The 23,402-nt window shown below is 38.0% G+C and overlaps 3 protein-coding genes across 6 annotated transcripts; 2 read left to right on the top strand and 1 right to left on the bottom strand.

Moving 5' to 3' along the window:
- The first annotated feature begins 265 nt into the window (after positions 1-265).
- On the top strand, positions 266-5,070 carry LOC309481954 (uncharacterized protein). Of its 3 annotated transcripts, none has more exons than XM_082147069.1 (10): positions 266-455; positions 610-676; positions 807-859; positions 989-1,019; positions 1,114-1,139; positions 1,749-1,818; positions 2,018-3,582; positions 3,955-3,988; positions 4,111-4,162; positions 4,673-5,070. In XM_082147069.1, exons 1-10 carry the CDS (start codon positions 372-374, stop codon positions 4,710-4,712), a joined length of 2,022 nt encoding a protein of 673 aa, XP_082003195.1. In that variant the 5' UTR covers positions 266-371; the 3' UTR covers positions 4,713-5,070. The 3 variants fall into 3 exon arrangements, with proteins under 3 accessions (XP_082003195.1, XP_082003194.1, XP_082003196.1); XM_082147068.1 differs by having other exon boundaries at positions 4,108-4,162; XM_082147070.1 differs by lacking the exons at positions 989-1,019; positions 1,114-1,139 and having other exon boundaries at positions 4,108-4,162.
- On the bottom strand, positions 5,031-17,491 carry ppat (phosphoribosyl pyrophosphate amidotransferase). Its single transcript, XM_082147071.1, has 11 exons — positions 17,227-17,491; positions 9,711-9,777; positions 9,336-9,542; positions 8,807-8,919; positions 8,508-8,653; positions 7,572-7,644; positions 7,192-7,343; positions 6,251-6,378; positions 5,940-6,161; positions 5,733-5,853; positions 5,031-5,620 (listed from the first exon to the last, which is right to left on the bottom strand). The coding sequence occupies exons 1-11, from the start codon at positions 17,352-17,354 to the stop codon at positions 5,451-5,453; spliced, it is 1,527 nt and encodes a 508-aa protein (XP_082003197.1). The 5' UTR covers positions 17,355-17,491; the 3' UTR covers positions 5,031-5,450.
- paics (phosphoribosylaminoimidazole carboxylase, phosphoribosylaminoimidazole succinocarboxamide synthetase) lies at positions 11,110-23,402 on the top strand. 2 transcript variants are annotated; one of them, XM_082147065.1, is made up of 15 exons: positions 11,110-12,074; positions 13,841-14,230; positions 14,319-14,387; positions 14,469-15,215; positions 15,853-15,930; positions 16,381-16,556; positions 17,986-18,022; positions 18,876-19,073; positions 19,552-19,730; positions 19,860-20,039; positions 20,843-20,956; positions 21,191-21,274; positions 21,938-22,118; positions 22,289-22,447; positions 23,073-23,402. In XM_082147065.1, the coding sequence occupies exons 1-15, from the start codon at positions 11,696-11,698 to the stop codon at positions 23,237-23,239; spliced, it is 3,138 nt and encodes a 1,045-aa protein (XP_082003191.1). In that variant the 5' UTR covers positions 11,110-11,695; the 3' UTR covers positions 23,240-23,402. The 2 variants fall into 2 exon arrangements, with proteins under 2 accessions (XP_082003191.1, XP_082003192.1); XM_082147066.1 differs by lacking the exons at positions 11,110-12,074; positions 13,841-14,230; positions 14,319-14,387; ... (1 more) ...; positions 15,853-15,930; positions 16,381-16,556 and adding an exon at positions 17,686-17,916.

Raw genomic sequence — 23,402 nt, 5'->3', positions numbered from 1 at the left:
TTTAGACAATATATGTAATTTTATATTGTTTGATTTAAATTCATAAGAGTATATTTGGGTTTTAAATCATCATAGCCGGACGTAAAGGATAAAATGTTGACGCAATTACGCTATGGCGTATAAAATCTAGTTTGTATCTGCTTTATGAAATGAACTGTTCCAAAGAACCGATTCGTGGAGATGATTCGGACAGCCCATTTGACAAACTCGCGCTTTAAAATGACGTTTAAGTGTTGCTTGAAATAACGTCCAATCACTGCTCGAATGTTTTACTCGGCGAGAAATTTGAAAGTACTGGCGACTGGCGGGGAAAAATACTAGTTTATGTTGGTCAAACAAATTTAGTTTGCAATACATTTAGTTGATGCAACATGTCTGCAAAACCTTTATATGCAGATGAATTGAAGAGAAATGACGATGAGTTCAGATACACGATGGAAGCTATTTTTCAAAAGGTAGGTAGCAGCTAAACGTTAATTCAAACGAATGTGTAAGATAAAGTACATGTATTGGCATATGTCTTATAAAAAAAGGTATTCATAACATCTGTAGCGACTCATATGAAGCAACGTTTTCCTTAAAAGAACATGTTTATTACGTCCTTTCTAGTATTCCAGTCTAAATGATCCTGGAATAGACGTTTGTCTGAAAACAATGACCTGCGAGACTGCAAGAGGTAAAATATCGCAAATAAAACTAATGTTGTTTCTCCTCACTAGATGATTATAAAGTTATAAACACAAATGTTGTTGTCTTTTTACCTTAACTTTCAAATTGGTTTCTGAGTTTGTGAAATATATTTACAGGTCCTGTGCCCATTGAAAGTGCAGAGGGAGAACGTGTGTTGGAAGAATTAAAAGTAAGAGTCGACATTGTAAATATAAGCGTAATATGAGTTTTTTATTAATAATATTATTTAGCCCAGATTTCTCTAGATTTTAACCATGGTTCCATTAGGATAACGTAACGTTTCTTTTCTATTATTCAGACTCGAGTTAAAGAATACTATTCCATGAGGGGTAAGAAACAGAAAAAAAAAAAATCTGTTTAGAGTATAATGCCATTTATCCTCAATTTTCATGTTTAATCGTTTCATCATGTTGTATTTTATAGAGTTTGAGGACCACGACAATGATCAGGTAGTAATTGGAAATATTGTAGATTCTATAAAAGCTCAAAAATGGCTTCTTATTGCCAAAAGTTGTATCATTTTATTAGGGGTGTAAATTATGAATTTCGTCACAATACAAAATGATTCCCTCCAACGATTATATTTACCAGTTACTCCTCAAAACATGTTGCCATACACTTATGATTTGATTGGATATAGATTTTGGATGTCTACGGTTGATTTATCAATAATATTACTATATGATGTGCCTATTTTACACAACCAGTAACATTTTTACAAATGCAACCAAAATATAACTTGAACAAACTGTGGTCTATAACCAAATTTGGACATTCACAAAAAAAACACTAGTTTTTCTTATAAAATCTAGAAAAATACATGATGGAGAAAGAAAAAAAACAATTTGCACATGGCTTCATCAATCATCTGATGACAGCTCCTCATTGGCTTGTGCAATGAGATAAACAATGAAAACAGACAAGAAAGTCTTTCAATACATAATAGTGTTTGTAATTTGATCAATGTATTACTACACCCCCTACATTTTATGGAGATCGTACAACCTGAACACAGACCAGCGGTCTGTTGTAGTATAACTTTAAGTTTTTTATTTCAGATGTATGTGTCAGGGGTCACTGAGGATGATCTTAATGGCTCTGGTCAAAAGGAGAACAGCAAAAACCTGTGTAAGAATTGAGTATACAACACTTAGACACAAACAAATAGGCTTAACCCTACAATTTAGTACAAAATAAACATTTCAGTTAGTATTTCTGTGCTATAAAATATTTACAGTATGAACTACACTGTTTATTTCTTCAATAAATGAATGTAAGAGTAGTTCTTATCTGATATCAAAATCATGTCTCAATGATTATCTTCTAGGGCATGGAGGTGGATCATTTCAGCTCTCTCTGAATAACACATCTTATGGTTCTCTGTGGGACGAGCCGTCTCAGCCTAAGGAGGAGGATGAAGAACTGGAGAAATCGCTGAGCAGCCATGGCAGTACCCTCCTGGATGTCTATCCCAGCATGCTCAACCAGATCGGCGAAGCATATCGGCGACATCATGTGACCGACACGGCGAGGGCTGTGGTGCAGAAGTATCGTCGCAAACAATGGCAAGCCGGCCCGACGCACCACAACTCATCCTTTAGGAAAAGACACAACTGCACTCTAAACAAAACAACAGATATCTCATTTACCAACCAAAGTCCAGTTCACAGAAACATAAGCAACTGTTTCAAGGGCAGCGACAAACTTCAACAAAACTTGCTCAAGAACAAACTTAAGTCTTCACCTCTCAAAAATTCATCCTATGAGGCCAGTGCCTGTTTTTACTCACCCAGGAGGAACAGTGCAGATGTGAGCGGTGTGACGGATGAGTCTCCATGGACTGATTTGCATTTAACCAGGGAGCCAGAGAAGAATACAGCTCGTGTGATTGACTTGTCCACACCCCCATATTCTGCTTCCCCCACATTTAGTGACCAATCTCCAAATCTGGACCAAACCTATGATGTTGGACAAACATCTCATGCTGTTCCAGCCTCATATGCCTTTACTTCTCCACGACAAAGCATAGCAGGTCTGTCAGTTATTGACCAGAGAGGAATGTCAATTATCTCCCAGCCCTCCTCATTGGACAAAGACTGCTTCAGGGACCGCCTACACTCTCCTGTCTCCTCGCCGCAGCGTGGTCTCATTGGTGTTTTATCTTCTAGTGGGAAAAGTAGCTTCAGACCCAGTGTGCTGAACAGGGAAAAACAGTTTAACTTAACAGCAAGTCCCAAGCAAAGATCTCCTGTCCACCATCTAGCCCATACTGAGGAGCTCAGATCTCCTTATGGTGCCAAACATGTGGCGTTGTCGTCACCCCGACAGCACGTTTACGACCGTGCTGACCGAAGTTTATCTAAGGCAGAGAAACCGCTCCATTTCACACCATCTAAACGCCAACGCTCTCTTTCTGGCCCGCAGTCCGCATACTCATTCAATGAACTGCAGATTGATGTTGAGTTCAGAAAGCTGTATCACCACTTCATCTGTCGTGGGACTTCATCACCGTGCCCTTCCTCCCACTGTCACCTCTGCGAGAGACACTCGAAGGAGACGTTCCAAAGCCCCAGCTTTTCCTCCTCCAGCATGTCTGCTCTCGCATTGACACCTCTGAGGGCCAAGCTCAAGAAACGGCAGCGTCAGCCCGAAGTGGAAGAGTCACTGAGATTCAAACGCTTCCGAGAGAGTCGTTCCCCACTTAAGCATCTCCAGCTGACAAACAGATGTGTGAACTCTGCCATGTCAGAGCTTACTGAAGACAAACGCACCTGGGATAGAGCCGTCCTGCTGCAGTGCCCCAGTCCGCAGTTCCTCAGAGGCACTGGAAACCTCAGAAGAATTAGGGAGGCTAATTTAAGAATGCAAATAAACCAACGTGCTTTGTCTTGGGTAAGAGCATTATTGGTGTGATTTATAATTATTTGTATCATTTGTTTACACACACATATATATTAATATAGTATTTATTTATGTTTGAATTACCTTTTGTTTTAAATATTTTTTTTTACTATTTAGCTTTATTTCAGTTAGTTGGCATTCAAGACATTTCTAAATGTCACTTATAATTTTAATATTATTTTAATATTTCAAATAACAAATTAAATGATCAACCTTGATAAGAAATTATTCATGAATGCCACATCAGCATATTGTAATGATTTCTGAAGGATCATGTGACACTGAATACTGGAGTAATGGCTGCTGAAAATATTTAGAATTTATTAATGCTGTAAAACATTGATTTTTCCACTTCCTTTGCAGAGAGATGCCCCAAGCGATATCCATCCAGTGCAGGGTTTGTAGCCATATTTTCATGTCTTACAAATACTTGCTCAGCATAATTATGGCCTCCTTATCTTTCTTATAGATATCCCAAATTGTTCACTCATTAAATCATCCTTTACTTTGCTTCAGCAGCTGTGTCACCCATGAGTCCATTTAATCAGGGTACCGCCCCACTCCCTCCGAGGTAATTCCAGCACAATCACATCCAAGAAATATCATCAATGAATTACTTCGAGCTTTCATATGAAGTTTATATGTTAGTCCATAAACAATTTTTATAGGGACGTACCTATATTCAAATTCTGTCGGAATCATATTCATATGTTATGGCTGGTGTTAAAATATTTACAGTATTTTATCAAAAGAAAAAAAATTAAGCAAAATGAATCGCATTAAATGCTGAATTTAGGGATTACAACATTATAATGTGCAATTTGAAAAATATATATATTTTGGAATTTGATAAATATTACATCTAACAATGTTATCAGTGTTTTTAAAAAATTAGCTTTGAGAGTAAAAATAAAAGGCAATGAGCATGTACAATTACATATCAAATAGATTAAAATAACAATGTGGTAACAATACTGTGCATCCCTAACATTTCGTTAATTATTTCTGAAATATGCAGATTTTGTTGTTTTGTTTTAGAAAAAGATCAGAGAGAACAGTGATTTAAGAATGTTTTCTTCAGTCTCTCTAGGAGGCGACTGCTGTATGGACTTCCGCAGTGATGACCCTTACTGTGCGCATCCTACAAACTGCATTTCCCCTTGTGGGATAATCAACACTTACCCTCCTAGTGAAGAAAGCAGGGGATGACATGAAGTCCCATTATAGACACTGCTCGAAATGCAACAGTCCTGTTTTAAATATATATATTTACTTGTAAACCCTGTTTGTTACATTGTTGTTGTGTAAATATCTTTCCATCACTTTGAAAGACCCTTGTGTTTCAGTATTAACAATTCTAATAGAAAACTTTTTTTAAATAATAATATCCAATTACATGCATTGACAAATGGTATGTTGGTCTGTAAATAATTCAAATGTTTTGTTCAAACTTTTTAATAAACATGTGCGTTTCACATACAGAGTTTCACTTTGTGCATGTCTTGAGGACCTACAGAGAAGCAGGATAATCTGTTTCTTTAAGAAGCAGGACTGCTAAAGCTTACAATAATTCAAAACTTGGTCAACATGAGAACAAAGTTCACAAGCTTACATAGTTATTGAAATGGATATTGTGAGTTTTTTTACTAGATGATAGTCGGTCTTAACCTAACAGCATCAGAAATGCATTTAAAGGAATGTTTGAGAATTGAAAATAAATGTTTTATTTTAGTTCTAATACAGTATTAGCCTACTTTTTTTTTTAAACGACATTTACAACTGCAACAAATGTTAAAGTTGCATTTTTCCATAAAAAAAAAAAAAAAACTTATGTGAAGTACAGTTCAGAGAGCTGAAATTCACCACTCCAGCTCCACAGGGTATTTTCCTGTGAGACAGGCTGTGCAGTGGCCATATCTAGTGATCTTGGTGCTTGAGCTGATCCTCTCATCTTTCCCATGTGACTCAATCCCACTTTGAACAGCAGATACCAGACCCTCAACTGACAGGTAACGGACACTTGTAGCACCTGTTCAAAGCAATTAAAACACATAATTATAATAATAAAAAATAGATGGGAAAGTGTATACACTTGTGTACAAAACCTTAACAATGAAGTAAATCTCTGCACCTTGACTTACCAATATAACTTGCTATGTCTTCAAACTCTGGTCTGTTAGCAATTAGCTCCTCTTTGGTAGGAATGTTGATGCCCATGTAGCATGGGAACCGGATTGGAGGTGATGCAACACGAATGTGGACCTGTAAGGTGTCATGTAACAAAGACATTGTGTCGGTAAAAAAAAAAATACTAGCAAACATGCAGTACTAATTAAAAAACATTTTACCTCTGTTGCACCTGCTTCCTTAAGCAGTTTAATAATAGGGGAGATGGTGTTGCCCCTCACGATGGAATCATCGATAAGCACCACTCGTTTGCCAGCAAAGTTGTCAGTCAATGCCCCAAACTTCTTGGCCACTCCAAGTTGACGCAGGCGAGTGTTTGGTTGAATGAACGTTCTGCCCACGTAGCGGTTCTTACACAGCACCTCTACATACGGAAGGCCAGACTTATAGAGAGACAAAATGTAAAACTTTATAATGTCCCTGCGTGAACCAAGAAAGCATTAAAACATGTGTACAGCTCCTCATTACTCACTTGCTTTGCGTATCCTAATGCTGCAGGTGTGGCTGATTCTGGAACAGTGCTGACTACATCAGCATCAGTGGGCGCCTCAATGGCCAACTCCCGTCCACAGCGCTGCCTCACTGTATATACCATCTGACCTGTTACACCAAAAAAAAGGGCTTATTTCACCTAGTACTATATACTAAAGGTTGGAGTAGGTATGATTTTTTGGATGTTTTTTAAATAAATCTCTTATGCTCACCAAGGCTGCAATTATTTGATTAAAAAAACTTCAACACCCATAATGCACTGTGCTCAATCGGACTGTCCGTGAGCGGGAATACAAAAATGCGCAAGTAGGATATTTTGTTTTAACAAAAGCATTTTCGTCATATGGTGGACTTTAGTTTACAAATAAACCAGGAGATCTGGGTGCAGGTAACATGGAGAAAGAGTACACTGTTCATTTACATATACGTTGATGCCAGAGGAGAACTGGCCCCCGACTGAGCCTGGGTTCTCCCAAGGTTTTTTTTTCTCCATTAGGTCACCTGATGGAGTTTTAGGACACCATTAGGTCACTTGATGGAGTTTTTCGGTTCCTTGCCACTGTTGCCTTTGGCTTGCTCAGTTGGGGATATTTTGGGGATATTTAATTTAATTTTATCAATCAATAAATTCCTCTTGAAACAAACTTTGTTGTATTATTTTAATTTAATACTGTGAAGCTGCTTTGATACAATCTGTATTGTGAAAAGCGCTATACAAATAAACTTGACTTGACTTGACTTGATATACTTCCGACATCGTAACAATACAAAGCTGGTTGAAAATGTGTGAACTTGCCCTTTAATTTATCCTCTGATCCCAAACTTTTGAACAGTAGTTTTTACCACATATTACTGACTGTTATATCTCAATCCTACCTATCACTCAAAACATAAGAACGATTGTAAACGTTATGAACTTGCCTTCAAATATGGAGTCTGGCCTTGCAAAGTAAACATACTCAAATATGCAGAAAGCAGGAGGGTCTCCTTCAGGTCGTGGGACAACACTCAATGTCTTTAATCCATTTTTAGAGATCTGAACAATCTCTCCAGGCTGTACTTCACGATAATACCTGACAACAGAAAAATGGAAAACTGTACACAAACAAACAAACAAACTGATAAAATATACAGTAGCTATGTGGGCTTAGGGATGGAAACCCCTTTAAAGAAATTGTATAGATAATCAAAAGCCAAAGTAAAAAAAAAACACACAAAAAAACACTTTCCCCTTTTTTAATTACCCCAAAAGCAGAAATCAAATCACACAGAGTGCTTCTTTTGGAATGATGTGAACATACTTTGCTCCAATGGATTGGAAGCTACAGGACTCAGATGAGACCACCCAGCCTTCTGTGTCTGCTTCTCCAGCACCTAAAAAAAATAAAAACAAGTTTAGCAGGCCACATGCCTTTATATTGCAGCCAGTGACATGCCAAGTTATAAATAGACACTTCTTATAATTGGCCACCAAAAGCCCAAAGGAACATATTTTGAAGAATGTTGGTAACCAGACAGTTGATAGACTCCATTGACTTCCATAGTAAGTCAATGGGGTCTATCAACTGTCTGGTTACTGACATTCTTCAAAATATCTTCCTTTGTGTTCAGCAGAAAAAAGAAATTCATACAGGTTTGAAACAACTTGAGGGTGAGTAAATGATGACAATAAAAAATTTTTAAGTGAACTATTCTGTTAAGCTATTACATTTTGCGTACTAACTGATAATTATTTATCATGAGAGCTTAGTCACACCAAAATAACATTACATTATATCTATACTGATAGTTGTGACAATATATAAATCAACCCTTTGCATCTGTTGCAGTTTGAGTCTGTTCATGTTGGCGTCATAAGTTGATTACCATTTGTAGCATGTTTTACCTGTTTTAGTTGTGTGTACATCTATTTACAGACTAAGACTTAAATAAAGCTGTCCTTTTATAGTGTCTTCTAGGGCTGCACGATTTGGGGGAAAAAATGTATTTAAGAAAAATGCCATAATTTTATTTTACAGTTTACCTGTAAAATTTCAATACTAATATGCATGGCCCTTAAAAGAAACCCTTAAACAACAACCGATTTATAAGCACTTCTCATTCCGAGTATGGAAAGATTGTTGGCGTTCCCAAATGCAATGCATAATATATGCCACCTAAATTCAGAGCAGATACAGAGATGTCTCCACCTCCAACCCTTTCCCTCACTGAGAATAACTCTTTTGGTCTGCACACACCTGAGCTGTGCAGTTTGGATATGGGCACTAGACGTCCAATAGAAAGAGGCCTGTTTCCATAGGGGTCTCTCACAGCATAGATCACATCTTTATACATCACTAGCAGTGAGTATGAAGTAGGTGTCTCTGTCATCAGGTTCTTTATACTGACAAACACAAACAAACATACAAAAATACATTTAAAAAAAAAAAAGTCTACAGAAAAGGACTTCATTTTGCAATAAGTAAGACAGACAGGGTTTAACGAACAGTGACCCAATCAGATGTTGCAGTGATGAGGATGGACTTGCATAACTTACCGAGCAACCCAATCAGGAGTGTCAAGCTCCTCCATGGGTGGAGTCAAAGCAAGGAGCTGGGTGATTAGTTCACTGTCTGAGCTGGTGGAGAGACCAACACCATGGCGCATAACCTACATCACACAAACACCTTGTATCAAATAAAAGAAAAAGAAAGAAAAAAACCCACCCTTCCACTGAAATTATATCCCTAAAGGGCCGGACACACTACACTTTTTGCTCCATTGGCTTCCATTCATACGCATGTGAATGCGGGAGACAGGAAACACAAGCTCATGCTAATTTTTCTGCTTTCCAAAGTTTGAAAAACTTTAAAAGATCAAAAGAATCTAAACTTTAAATCTGAAGGATTGCAGTAAAGTACAGTAGATTGCACATTTTAACATTTTGGATTTAATACATTTCCGAATAATATTTTTTTTCAAAAGACACCGCAGTATGTGACGTCATATTATGGCCATTGCGGTGTCCTGAGAATTTTTGCATGCTCAAAGTCTAGTGTGACCGCCGCTTAAGAATCAAAGCCCACCTTCTTGCGCAGCGCGGAGGCATTGACCAGTTCTCCATTGTGTGCCACTGCAATCTTGCCATGCAGCGTGTCTACCACAAAAGGCTGGCAATTCTGCAGCTCTGAGATGCCCGTGGTGGAGTAACGTGTGTGTCCGATGCCTAGGTTAACGTTGCGCAGTTTCGCCAAATCCTCTGGTTTAAAAGCTGTATTCACTAAGCCCATGCCCTGTGTGAGAGAGAGAGAGAGAGAGAGAAGCAATTATGTCAGGCATGTCTAATCTTGCATTTACTGGTGTATGTTGATGTGTGATGGCCCATGGAAGAGGAAGAAATCATGTTTTAAGTGATCAGTAGATGTTGTACACATCGAAATGCTGTGTTATTCTTACGCTACCTTCAGGGTGGTGTATGTTGGTGGGTTTGCTCCAGTACTCGTGACAATTCCAGCACTCTCCTGGCCCCTATTTAACAAAGCGTATTGTAAAATATTCCGTTATTTTCACAAGAAATTATGTAGATTTAGCAACTGTATTACACAGCAAAGGCTTTTTCATAAACATTTTTAAAAAATCTTACCAATCTCAACCAAAAGAGACAAAAAGAAGGCAAGCTAGTTTGTTTAATTAGATTTAATTTTGGTCTGTGTAGGATTATGGGTTTATATGGGTGGTTATTTGAATAAATGAGAATACACGTGTATATGATTACATACATGCATGTATCTGAATACATATGTACTATTACTATTATTATTTAGTTTCTAATGCTTGTCTGTATTTGGGAGCAATGTATTCTATGTACTCTGGACCTGTCTATCTTATCTATCTTATATATTAATCCTCTTACTTATGCTTACTAATGTTGGTGTCTTGTAAGTCCATGCGGGCTGGGCGTAATGATCATACGCATGACACAATAATACAGCTTCATTCATTAATTCATTCTCAAACTTTTGACCGGTAGTGTATACAGACATCAATAACATTATAAGAGGAGCCCATTCACAATCATGATTCATTTTATCAACGACTGAAAGTGTTGGATGATAGTGAGCAGTGACTGGTCATGTGATCTCAACATGGCAGCCTCCATGAGGAGTCCCACCCCATGTTAAATAAAAACACTTGTATTAGACTTCCAACATGACTGGCTTCATCTCATGTGAATATTAGGGCTGGGCATCGATTCAGATGTCCCGATTCGATTCCGATTCACAAGATCTCTATTCGATTATCAATTTGATTAACTGATTTCAATTATTCCACTAATTAAATGAATAAAATAGTTGTTGTTTTTTGGCCCATGTATCCTTTTAGATAACAGTGAAATTTAACAATTCTCGATTCCAATTTCAATACCTCAGTTAAAACTACTAATATATCAATTTCAAAGATTATTTAAAAACAAGTAAATAGTCATTAATACAAAAATAACAAATAATTAAACTACAAGCAATAACAAAAAAATTAAAACAAGAGAACAAAGATATAAATGAAATATTCTGTGCTTTTCCGGTAGGTCTAACAGTTCTCAGGTACAGAAATTGAATAAAGTAGTCAAATGTAAACGTTTAAGCCGGTTTAATCACAGGGAAACTTGAAAGAGAATCCATTTTATTATTTACATGTAGTCTGGAGCAGCTGTGCATGCTTCGGGTGTGTGCGCACACAAAACATCTATATAAATATTTTTAAAAAGGAAATGTACTTTAATATAAAGAGAGTGTAGATAGAGTGACAAACTGATGGTATTTGTTAAAGTGATATTGCATGTCGTGAACCATTAGAAAACATGTCTTTGCAAGACTAATCTGGAGAGAGAATGTGTCCCTCCCATTCTTCCAAAATCAAATCAAAATCGAGCCAAATCTGACTTTAAGATTGAATGACTGCACAGTGTGTGTAACTAAAGCAGATAAAACTGGTTTATGTGAAACGGTTAGCCAGAGAATGAGAAAGAGGGGGAGGGGGAGAGGGAATGAGAGAGAGGGAGAGAGAGAGTGAGTAAGAGAGACTGAAAGCATGAGGGGAAAGCATAGACCGTTTATCCCAAAGATGTGACCGAATAACCATAAACAACATTTAAATCAGGCGTGCAGCCAAACGCCTTTGAGCCTTTTCCACGTGTCTTTTTGAAGAAGATCGACACAGCAAGTGCAACTCATTTGCCAAGCCACTTCTCACATTTCCTCCCCGGCCCTCCCCCACTACACACAGCTTAAGCCAGTCATGAGGCTGTACTCGGTCACGTGGCCGTTCCTAACTGGCTCAGTCGTCTGGTTGCCTTGGACACTGAGCTTAAAGTCAACAGGGAGGGGGAGCAGAGAGGATAAAGGCAGAAGCGAACAAACAGAAGCCATTTCTAGGCAAGCTTAGAAACATGGAGCCTGAAACAGACCAACAAAGACATTCTGTGGAGGACAAGAGGCAGAGGGACACAGCTGGACACTGGAGAGGGGATGAAGTGAAAACTCTGCTTTCAGTATGGAGGGAGAGACAAGCCTGGGAAGAGGAAGAGAGCAGGGCCAAGTATGAGGCCATCTCAAGCCGTCTGAGAGAGCTTGGGGTGTGTAGAGACTGGCTTGAATGTAAGGCCCAGAGTAGGAGCATGGCTCTTCCAGACTGGAGGCCTACGCAGACGGTCTACAAACGCTCTTCTGCAGATAGCAGGCCGCAGACCCAAAGGCCTTATGTGGCAGATGAAGAACCGAATGCTGCCAGAAGAGAGGAGCCTGCTTCACTGACAGGTCTTCAGGAAGGTAATTCTCAAACAATAGCAAAACTAAAATCCTGAAACTACAATATTTTTGCCTGAAAAACTCGGGTTAGAATTTAATATTTGGTTTTATATATATATATATATATATATATATATATATATATATATATATATATATATATATATATATATTAGGGGTGTAACGATACGCGTATTCGTATTGAACCGTTCGGTACGAGGCTTTCGGTTCGGTTTTCGGTAACTTACGCATTTTCAAACCGAACGGTTCGTTGGACCATTTTTCCTAACGACCAAAATTTCGTTATTTCAAATATAGGCGCGTTGCTGGCAAGCGCGCTCATAATGTAAGAGACGCCGGCGCGACCACAACATTGCCCAACATCAAATGGCAAACGTAATGTAAGCGGAACGAAACTGCTTGTTATTGTGTGGTTGAAGGACCGTTTATCAGTTTGGACCAGTGCAGCGCGAGCCGATCGTGATCATGCGACACTGTTACACAGCGCTAAGATATCCAGTAAAGAAAGCATTTGAATTCGCCACAGAAGTAATAACATCGCTGCGAGATCTAGTGAGAAACATTCACATTTCTCCGTTATTAACGGATCAAACACATAGATCAAACAGCGCTGACGTGGAAACTAGGAAGAAACATTGTGTCATGAATGAACTATCCAGTGTCCACAGATCAGCAACATTCACCATGGATTTACTGTAGTAACACTAACTGCAACCAAGGAAGTTTGGCAGGAATAGTAGGCTATAATGCCTTCAAGTAACATTACGTCGGTTTTATTTTGACATTATGAATACAATTGCTGCCCTCAAATGTTAATCTGAACTAAAATAAACCTGTTTATAACTACTACAATATTACATTTCATTTTTTCCAAGGAGCTATTTTGTTTTATATGCTCCTAAGAAGAGTCAATTATAGCTCTAGAATTGCTCAAAGTAAAAAAAAAAAATCATACTTTATGATGTTAGTTTTAATATAAAAAAGAATAAAAAAAATTTAATCAAGGAAATTTCTCTGGCATTTATTTATTTTTGCTGTATCAAAAACGTATCGAACCGTGAATTTTGCGAACCGTTACACCCCTAATATATTATATATATATATATATATATATAGTTAATTTTAAATAATATATAAATAAAATAAAATACATTCTACAACACTTTTTAATTTCCAGTAAAACGGTGGTTCACAACTAGGGGGCCTAAGGAAACTTCTAAGCCTCAAGATGACTTAAAATTATTTTAAATAAGACAAAGCAACTAATAAATACATAAATACTTATATATAAATAAATAATAATATATAAATAATTTTGATCCATCTCAACTTCTTTGAAGAACCCAGGTTCCCGCTGTCTTGAAAAACCTGAATATAGTAGCCTAAAAGTGTGATTTCAAGTCCTGGAATTGTCATTAATTAATAAAATCTTAATGTAATAACGTTCGTAAAAACACCATGGTAACAATGAATATGCATTTTCTAGCTTTGTTGGGTTTAATTGGTTAGAAATTGTGAGTAAGATAAAACCCTTATCCAGTAAATAGAAAAATGGGGGGCCTTGGAAGCAAATTTGAGAATGCCTGCTGTAAAACCTTTAATCTGAAAGCCCATTAGCTAATACTTGCACAAGCTAATTTATTTAAAAACCTGGGGGATTTTAAAAACCCACCTGGTGGCTCCATTCAGTTACATTGTTTATACTAAATATTCATTTGCCTTATGTTGCCAAACCTGTTGTTAAGTGAGAGTCAATTAACTTCTAGGGCTGGAAGGAGGTAGACACTGGTCTGACAAGGAGGTTCGGGCACTTCTTACGGTTTGGTCCGACAAGGAGGTTCATAAGCAGCTTCAACGCTCCCACAGAAACAAGGCCATTTTCCAGGAGATGGCACGTCGGCTGGAGTGCCAACACAGCGTGGTGCGTGACTGGAGACAGTGCCGCACTAAATACAAGAACATGAAATATGACTACAAAGTCAGCAAGAGTCAAGGCCGGCCAATAAGGTTCTTCGCTGAGCTTGATGCTATAATGCAGGGCAAAAACATTGAGGGTAGATTTGAGGAGGACGAGTCACCAAGGAACATACTAGACAGGGACCAGCTGGCCATGAGGCGTGAACCTGTCGAAGAACAGGTTATCAAGATTGACGATGGTAAGATTTGTTTTAATTAATTGCAACAAAATAGTTCAGGTTCTCCATCTAGAAGTTGACTTTTTCCATCTTTATGACCTTGTTTTAGATGAAAGTCTGGCAGAGATGCAAACAATAATGAATGCCGCCACTCATCCACTGATGGCAAGAGAGACAGGTGAGTTCTGACAAAAACTGGAATGCTAAATGCTGTTTCAACATCTTACATTTTCTCAAAAACCTCTCATTTCTTTTTCAGCGACGACAACAGCAGCAGCAGTAAACGAGATGAACATAATAACAGTGCACGATTCAGGCAGAAACTGGAGTGAAGAAGAGGTGGCCGCACTCCTTCAAATCTGGGCCGAAGAAGGGATTCAGCGACAGCTACAGGGTTCAACCAGAAACAAAGACATATTTGTGCAGATTTCACGCAGGCTTCTTCAGCAGGGAGTGGAAAGGGACTGGAAACAGTGTCGCACTAAGTACAAAAACCTGAAATACCTCTACCGTTCTCTGCAGAGAGGAAAAGCCGACATCGGAGATCCTCGCCGTGTCATGAGGTTTTACGAACAGCTGGATTCCCTTTTGTCCAAGCCTCCTAGAAGTCGACTGAATTACGCGGAGTTTTCCGACACAAATCATTTACTGAGGAACTCTAGGATGTTTACTCCTCCAGCATTTGAGGAACACTCCATGGGTGGACTTCCACATGAGAACAACGACATTGTTGCAGTTAGATATGACCAGCCGCCCATTGATGAGGCCACATTGAGATCTCCTGCCATTTCTGCAAGAGTCTTTCAAAACCAGACTGAGACCGAAGGCATTTTAACGAGACCAGAGGAAGTGTCAAATGCTGAATTTGAGATAGGCCTACCTGAAATGAATTCCACAATAGTAAGGCCTACTGGCAGCCCTCCAATAGAATATGAACAGCATCTCTCATCCGACTCCATCTCTGCTGTTATTTATGACGACAGTCATAATTACAGAAGGATCCCAGGTATTAAAACAAATTATACCAGTGGTTCTCAACTGGTTTTGCATCAGATTTGACATTAGATATCATGTGGCGACCATAATCACGACCAAATTGGTATATCATATAAGAGGAAACTAAATAAAGATCAAAATAAAACTAAAGATTTTTAAGACAATAATTCACTGCACAAACACAATTATTCTTCTTGAACCCATTTTTAATGTAGTCTGAGTAAAATTGTATTTTACCTGGCAAAGTTTTGTTCATGTTTTTTGAAAACAAGGGCATGTTTGAGGATGACGCAATCGGTCCATGTTGGCACTTCTGCATTTTCGGCCAAGTGACAGATGAATTTGTACCCCGGGCTTTGTGTTTGACACAGTTTGATCGAACACAAAGCCTTCAATGTCAACAACAAAAGATATGGGAAGCATTTGCCTCATTTTAAGCCTTTTTTTTTTTTTTTTTTGCTATCCTAATTACATGGTTTTCTTTTCCTGCTGTTAGAAACCCAATCAGACAATTGTTTGGTCACGGCTCACCAGTTGAGAACCACTGAATTATACCACACGAAATACTTCATTTCAAATTATCATGTGCACATAATGTTACTCTCATTTGCATTTTCTCAATATGTGTGCATATATTATCAATGTAGACAGCAGCGACCCATCATACACAAGAGGAGAGCATGTGTCGGCTACCAAAGGGAGAAAGAGGAAAGCTGCAGACGAAGGTTTTTCCATAATATTCTCCTCACAGACATTCTCAAAGTTGTGAGCAATGAGCAGAGTTAGGTGCGAGTCAATCTTGTGACTTCAGTTTGACTAATAGAATCAAGATTGGGAATTAGAACGCACTGATCAGGATACATAGAAAGCATTTCATAAATGAAAATGTGATTTAATTTATAGACAACATAACAGTGGCAATTCAAACAATCCTGAACGTATTTGAAAATCAAAAAAAAAAAAAAAGTTACACAAGGGAATCAGGATGGAACCAAGAGTAATTATAGTATAATAAATGAATATATATCTATTACTGGAAATATATTCATTATAAAATTCATCAGTATTATCACTTTCTTTGTCAAAAGTAGCATATTAAGAAAAGGTCAGTGAACAAACACGTTCTTTGACTTTGACCCATGTAACAGTGTTAACAGTGTCTTATGTGTGTTTAGGGGATCGTTTGATTTGTAAACAGTTTCATCAGAGCACTGATGATGGAGAAAGCAGCACAGACTGGTCGGAGAATATAGACTTCCAATGCAAAGAAGAGGAGGATCAATACATTCCGATCATGGAGATAACCTCTGTGTGTTCAATGGCATCCAATGCAATTACATCTGAACAATCGGTGAGACGCAGGACAATAGAAGTCTATTGATCTGTGATTTTACTGCATAGCTGCAGGGTATTGCAAATCGTCATGTTGACTATGAGCAATATCAGCATTTATAAATCATTATATCAGTAAGAAAACAAGATCAGGCAATTGCAAAAGTTGCACCTAGGTAAATTATTCATCTGCATGATAAAGAGCACTAAATTAAAGTGGTCAACATTTAAAGTGGATCAAAAAAGTTCATCAAAGTTGTCCTAAGACAAGAACGGGTATTGTTCAAAATTCATGTATAACTTTGATGCAAGGTTTTGATCCACTTCAAATGTTGAGTAGTTTGTATATTATATGTGAAACAAGAGAATAATTTTATTCAGTGTTTTCAACCTAGGAACCACAGGCAAATTCCTGCATATTATAGGACACTTTATTTAAAAGAAGAAGAATAAAAAAAAGCATATCAGTCTTAGATGATTTGCAGGTCTTAGCTGGTTTAAGATGGTTTTCCATCCACTCTAACCCCCTTTAAAATGCAACAGAACAGCCTGGCCAGATTGGGAGCTATAGGCTGGATTATGTAATATATTTTCAGCAGGAATTATCTTAATATTTTGTTCCATACTAAGAGTAAAATACCCCCGAGTCACATAAACAGGGAGCAGCTAATTAACAGCCGCACACTTACCTGTGCTGTAAAGCAACAAGTCCAAGTGTCAAAATCTGCCCGACCTCCAGTTGCGTTGGCCATTCCCCCGCTGCCACACACCCGAACACCCCGCATTCCTCTCCAATGCCCGACTCTTCAAACTCCATGTCCTCCTCTCTGAATAGAAACTAGCTGGGTTTGTACTGATGGATGTAGCGCGTGGCTAGCTGGAGTCTCTCAAACCACGTGCTTGTTTTCTCACACACAGCGGAGCATGCGGCTAGGCAGAGGAGTTGGCAACACAAATGCTCAAATGAACAAAAACATACGATTTGAAGTCCAAAGTTAGAGCAAATGGAAAACAAAAAGTTTAGCAAAGCACGTTTTGTCAAATCAATAAACTGTTTAAAGTCGTAGAGATAAATTGTGAAAAAATACGCTCAATGACTTGCGTAACGCGCTCAAACTTCAATGTAGTTTGCAAAAATGCATCAGAACGATTGTTTGCTCCTAAACAATATCAATGGATAACGTTACGTCTTTTGTTTTTTCTTTCAAAGTATGCAGATTGAGATTGTGCCCACGTGGTGAGGACGGCATTATTCTGATTGGTTTTTATGAATCGCCAGAGTGTCGTAACGCGCTGCTCTCATGAAAATAAATGAGTTGAGTCTCGCTAACTCGCTCCTCTTCGACATTCGTTTATATCAGCCTTCTTCTGAAGTCCAGGTAGTTATTAAAACGTTTGCCTGAAACCCAGCGACACAGAATAATCAAGTTTCTAATAATTTTTTGCAGGAAAAACGACGCTCAACAACAATGTCGAACACAGCAGGTAAGTTTGGAATCATTCGTCTAGTTGAGTATTTCTGGTGTTCACCATGTTTTATCGCTCTGCAGTTGCGCAGTGAATACAAATTCACCCACATGGCATTACTCCATAGACATATTGTTAAGTTCTTTTGTTTCCTGATATGTTAATACGAATCAGTAGCACTACTAGATGAGGAAATATGGTAGTAAAAGTATTTTCAGCCAAGATAAAACAGAATATTGGTCAATGATAAGTCTGTATAAAGTTGAAATCTTTTAAAATCTAGTTTAAAACTAGTTTTTGTTTTTTTCTACAAAAATTATGTAATGACTGTAAAATGTCATTAGTGTAACCATCAAAAAACAATTAAATCAATTAAAATACTGTACTTTAAAATAATTCCCCAAAGCAAACCCTTTTTTAAATAAAATATGAATTTGAGTCATTAGTTGAACATTCATTAGATAAGAAACATGAAGTTTTCTTAAGGTTTATCATTTCAAGTTTTTTAAAGTTTTTTTTATTAAAAGGTCAAATATGTGACTTTATTTTAAATGAGGCCCTAAAAATGTCATCTGTTTTAGGTTTTCTTGTCACATGACAAGAAAATGGGTTCCTTCATGTCAGTTCTGATTTTGTGTCAGAAAATGGGTTCCTTCATGTCACTGATTTTGATTTGGCGTACACATTTTTTTCAGTTAATATTATTTTAAAACTAAATTACTATTGATTTTTATTATTATTGCTGTTAAGAAATAGATTGAAAAACTTTCTTTTTTTCAAGAGCAAAAAAAAGAGCATTGATTATTGTCTTAAAGTCACATACATTGGAATCAATTAATGTGTATTGTTGCCTTGGTTTTTTTCTGTTTAGAACTGAAACTAGGTCAAAAACTGAACGAGGGTAAGACCAAGCAGATCTTCGAGCTTGTGGGTGAGCCAGGTCATGTTCTGGTCCAGTCTAAAGACCAGATAACAGCGGGCAATGCGGTTCGGAAGGATCAGATGGAGGGAAAAGCCGCCATTGCCAACAAGACCACCAGCTGTGTGTTCAAACTTTTACAGGATGCTGGTGAGATTTCCTTTCTGTTGACTTGATTAAATGAAAACATCTGGCAACCTGGTTAATTTATTTGTCACAAAAAATATTCATTCAAAAAATCTAGTTGAAGATCTTCATGAGGTAGCCCCAATTTCAAAGTTGCCAGAGGTCTCTAGAAGTAATTTACTTTTAAAATAGTTCCCACAACCTCAGCAATTTTAGTGAATTAAATTTAGTGTTCACCATGTGCAGCTTTTGATGAAGGTTTTACTGTGGGGAAATGACTGCCTTGTGACAGCCATGCTTCCTTTAATTATTCTCCATTACAATATGCATGCTGTGTTTAGGCTATTAAGACTGCTGTCCCCATTTCACAGTGTGAAAGCATGTGTCTTTTATCAGTCATGCCTCTTCTCTGCAGAGTCTGTGTCAGTATATCACAGCACTCTGCTTGAAAATGCTGTTAATGTACTAACTAGACCAATCATCGTGAATCACTTTCTATCAGGGCTTAAGACGGCATTTGTCAGGCAGCATTCTGAGACTGCGTTTGTGGCGTCCAGATGTGAGATGATACCCATTGAGTGGGTCTGCAGGCGCATAGCCACAGGCTCCTTCCTCAAACGCAACCCTGGGGTCAAAGAGGGCTACCGCTTCACTCCTCTAAAAATGGAAATGTTCTTTAAGGTGAGGATCTGTTAATCAGAAATAAAGTTGAGAAGGCTTTTAATCGATCACATTTATATGTAATGTCATGCAGTTTCACATTTTTTCCACATATTGATCACCCGTTTACTTCCATTATTCTTCATTCAGGATGATGCCAATAATGACCCTCAGTGGTCAGAAGAGCAGCTGTTGGCGGCTGGGTTTGAGCTGGCAGGTCTGACTATTGGTCGCTGTGAGGTGGACATCATGAGCAAAAGCACTGTGGCCATATTTGAAGTCCTGGAGAAGGCTTGGGCTACACAGGACTGCACGCTGGTGGATATGAAAGTAAGAAATCTGGCATAGAGAAGTCCACACTACAACTAACGACTCAGAAGAACGATATAGTTAGAATCACTCTCAGAACGATTTTTTTTCCATCTGATGAGCAATAAGCCAATCAAAATCCATCCTACTTTAAATAGCTTAAGTGTTTAAGGCAGCAGACACCATAAATCAAGCGCAGCGTTGGTCACGTTAGTCACGCTCGCATCAGCTGACTCTCAGCTGATCCACATCTACCTATAGGTATACGACGCCTATCTCTGTATACATATATAAGCTCCTTCAGTATTATCAGCAACTATTGTGCTTCTCAGGAGCGAATTACCCTCCTCCGTCCCCAGCTCCTCCTCTCGTCAGTCATTATGGCATTCTGATTCCCCTTGAATCAGACTAAATTATTTAATTGTTGTACATTAAAATATTGACATTAATGATATCTGCAATAGATTTTTGTTGGTTTTGTTCTGTTTACCCTAAGGGGGGTTATTGCTGCTCTCCCTGCTCTTATCCATGCTAGGCTGCATGGATTCGCAGGGAGTTCTGGCCAATCCAAACTATATGCTAATTCGTAGCTATATGCTAATTATGCTCAATCGTATTTAAAAATAGTGGTCCTGACAGAACTGCAGTGCATGCTTATAATAAACAGAACATTATCATCCGTTGGTGTGGATGCTGATATAGTTATTGTTATAGCTATCTTTATAGTATTGTCGTTGGTTTGCACAGGCTCCTATTTCTTTTTTTATTATTGTGGTAATTGTTACTTACAGTAGAGGTTTAATGCCCATAATCTGTCATTTTAGATCGAATTCGGTGTAAATGTGACCACTAAAGAGATTGTGCTGGCTGATGTGATTGACAACGACTCATGGAGGCTCTGGCCAGCTGGGGATCGCAGCCAGCAGAAAGACAAACAGGTAAATAGCCAAGCATCATGATGTGTTTAAAAACTATATACCTCAGGCATGAAATTAATTTATGCTACTTATTTACTAGAGTAAAACTAGAAGCCACTAAGAGTTTAGTATTAATCTGGTGAAGCAAATGTCCTTCTGCTATGATGTTCATGATCTTTCCTGAGAGAACTAACTAACTAACTAACCTGTGGCAAGACCTATATGACTGTCAGATAAACACTGTTCTCTGTGTAGGTTTACCGTGACCTGAAAGAAGTCACTCCTGAGGCCATGCAGATGGTGAAGAGGAACTTTGAGTGGGTCGCAGAGCGAGTCAAGGTACCATTATTTACAAAAAAAAAATGTTTTTGATGTGTTTGTTTACCTTGTAATCTTTAAATCAAAATATAACTGGAAAAAATGACACAATTCTCTCTAGTGACTTGCTGGATTTCTCCAATCATATAGTCCATTTAGTCCTTCCCCACCCCCTCAAAGCTTGCATTCATCGGCCTCCATTTTTAAGTGCAATGCCCACATCTGAAAATCCAATCAACAACCAAGGCTTCGAACCAAGTCCCTGCCCTAATCGTTTTCTTTTAATAATTTGTTACGCTCAGATCAATTACGCTCAGTTTCTTTTACTGCATCAAGAAGCTGAACGCTAACATTGAGCTCTGTGACCTTTGGCTATTTACTTAGTTCCCCTAGTTCAGGCTTTCATCCCTGTTAACTTCCCTCTTCCTCCAATCTTTCACAACATCTAAATGAAAAAAAACACCACATTCCTTGCTTAAACTTTTCATATATGGTATTTCTAATTGAGAGAGTATGTTTTGTTTTGTTTTTTTCCACCATGGTTGAGTGCTTGGTTCCACCATGGTTTTCCACCAATGCTTCAGATAGAATACTTTAATAACATTATCGTGAAATAATGTTTGGAGTATTCTAACTGAAGCATTAGTGATTAATGGGAATCTGACTCTGTGTGTGTGCATCTAGCTGCTCCTGGAGTCACAGGCGAGAGGAAGGGTAGTAGTTCTGATGGGCTCTACCTCAGATGTGGCTCACTGTGAGAAGATCCGTAAGGCTTGTGGTTCATATGGCATTCCCTGCCACCTTAGAGTCACCTCTGCCCATAAAGGCCCTGATGAGACACTCCGCATCAAAGCTGAATATGAGGGTATGACCGAACACAACGTTGTCATTTGATCTGTTAAGAACAGAACAAGCATGCCCTTTCTGCAGATTTTTTTTTTTTTCATGGCTTTTTTCATTGCCAAAATTATGTAAAATGTATATTTAAAACTATTTGAAATAACTAATTTAATTGATCAATGTTTTTCTCCTCAGGTGATGGGGTTCCCACCATCTTTGTAGCAGTGGCAGGCAGAAGTAATGGCTTGGGTCCAGTGATGTCAGGAAACACTGCGTATCCAGTTATTAACTGTCCTCCAATTACCCCTGACTGGGGTGCTCAGGACATCTGGTCATCTCTTCGCATGCCTAGCGGTACCGATTTAAATGTCATTAATTATTGTTTGTGTCACTTTATGCGTGATATGATTATCTGTATTGTAATTACTACAGACATGCATGGGGTCTGAATTTAATTTTATTTTAGTGTCTCTTATACTCACCAAGGTTGCTCTTATTTGATCAAGATACAGTAAAAACAGCAATATTGTAAAACGTAAGAATTTAAAATAACTTTCCTAATTTAATATCTTTTTAAAATGTAATTTACTCCTGTGATGGCAAAGCTGAATTTTCAGCATCATTACTCCAGTCTTCAGTGTCACATGATCCTTCAGAAATCATTCTAATATGCTGATTTGCTGCTCAAGAAGCATTTCTTATTATCAATGTTGAAAACAATTGTGTTGCTTAATAATTTGTGGAAACAATGATATTTTTTTAAGGATTATTTGATGACAAAAAAGTTCAAAAGAACAGCATTTATTTGAAATAGAAATATTTGTTACATTATAGATGTCTTTACTGGCATTTTTAATGCCGAAAAAACGTATTCATTTCTTACAAATCGTACCCACCCCAAACTTTTTAATAGTAGTTAAACAACTGTGCGGCTGAATTGTATGCAATGCTAAACATCTTCTCATTCTCACTCTTTCAGGTCTGGGCTGCTCCACTGTTCTTTCTCCTGAAGCTGCTGCTCAGTTCGCAGCTCAGATCCTAGGTCTAAATGACCATTTGATCTGGGCCAGACTTAAGGCATCAATGCTGAACACCTGGGTCTCCCTGAAACAAGCTGACAAGAAGCTGCAAGAATGCAGCCTGTAATAGATCAGCATTTTCATTCCCTCCAAACACCTTGTACATTTTGCTTACATTTGTGTACACCAGTCATTGCCTATAAACAAGCCTATGTGAAATGCTGACCTAGAGCTTATTTGCAATAATACCATTTCAGGTGTACATTACATCAATAAACATTCCTCTGTTA

The sequence above is a fragment of the Leuciscus leuciscus genome, assembly GCF_965113295.1.
Source record: "Leuciscus leuciscus genome assembly, chromosome: 19".
NCBI lineage: Eukaryota > Metazoa > Chordata > Actinopteri > Cypriniformes > Leuciscidae > Leuciscus > Leuciscus leuciscus.
Note: the sequence above shows the minus strand (reverse complement) of the source record. Positions and strands in the feature narration are given on the sequence as shown.